The sequence below is a fragment of the Mandrillus leucophaeus genome, unplaced genomic scaffold, assembly GCF_000951045.1.
Source record: "Mandrillus leucophaeus isolate KB7577 unplaced genomic scaffold, Mleu.le_1.0 Scaffold54, whole genome shotgun sequence".
Lineage (NCBI taxonomy): Eukaryota > Metazoa > Chordata > Mammalia > Primates > Cercopithecidae > Mandrillus > Mandrillus leucophaeus.
The window spans coordinates 1,086,972-1,087,948 of NW_012105808.1; the positions used below are offsets into that span (position 1 = coordinate 1,086,972).

Genomic DNA, 977 nt, shown 5'->3' on the forward strand with positions numbered 1-977 from the left:
AGATGTAAAATCCGGTCCCTGGGTCACATCGGCCGCAGCACAAGCGTTCCTCACTGGGCACATGTGGCTGCCGGCTTCGGTGCTGGATTGCATAGGTGTGGGACACTTCCATCATCTGGAACGTTCCATGTGACCCACCCTCCCAGCTCCAGATCGCATAGCTGGGGCCTCTTGGAGCTGGGGGATGATAAACCTAGCAGAGTCATCTGCTCTGATCCCCTCTCCCCATTGCATGGATGGGGAGACAGAGGCCCAGGGGCTCCAGCACAGGGTGGGGGCTCCCACACACAGGAGGAGCTGGACGGCCCCAGGATGAGCGTAGGCTCCAGGGGGAGGAGGCCAATGGCAGTGGGTAGGGAGAGGTACTGGACTGCACCCCCTGAGCCCCACCCCATGGCCTGAGGGTCTCCCAGCCCCCCTCTCCCCAAGGAGCAGAGGAGAAGAGGAGAGGCTGAGCAGAGACCTGAAAGGAGGACCCAGCCTTGCCCTGCTCACCTGCTCGAAGAGCCCAATGTAGAGAACTGGCAGGGTGCTGTACAGGAGGTTAAAAAGAGCCAGGAACCATCCTTCATACAGGGGCTGAGCCGGGGGAGAAGGGCAAGAAGAACAAGTCAGCCTCCAGACACCCAAGGAGCCTGCCAAGCGGGCACCCAGGGAGGGTTCTGGGTGAGGTAGAAAGTCGAGTTACACTCAAGGTTGGGGCTGGGACTGGGGTGGGGTGAAGTGTGGACTGATAAAGGTGGGAAGATAAAGTGAGGGAGGAAAGCATGATCAAATTCCCTCATAACGGCACCTCTGAGTTTTTGTTTTAATTGGATGGCCTCAAAAAAGATACAGGCCAGGCACGGTGGCTCATGCCTGTAATCTCAGCACTTTGGAAGGCTGAGGCGGGCAGATCACTTGAGGCCAGGAGTTTGAGACCAGCCTGGCCAACATGGTGAAACCCCATCTCTACTAAAAATATAAAAATTAGCTGG

The 977-nt window shown here is 57.3% G+C and overlaps 1 protein-coding gene across 1 annotated transcript in view; it reads right to left on the reverse strand.

Moving 5' to 3' along the window:
- Window positions 1-977, reverse strand: part of ATP8B3 (ATPase, aminophospholipid transporter, class I, type 8B, member 3) — a 29,356-nt gene that overhangs the window by 4,729 nt on the left and 23,650 nt on the right. Inside the window, exon 24 of the mRNA XM_011997472.1 lies at window positions 496-579. Coding sequence (XP_011852862.1) covers window positions 496-579 — 84 coding nt within the window. The remainder of the gene's footprint in view (window positions 1-495; window positions 580-977) is intronic.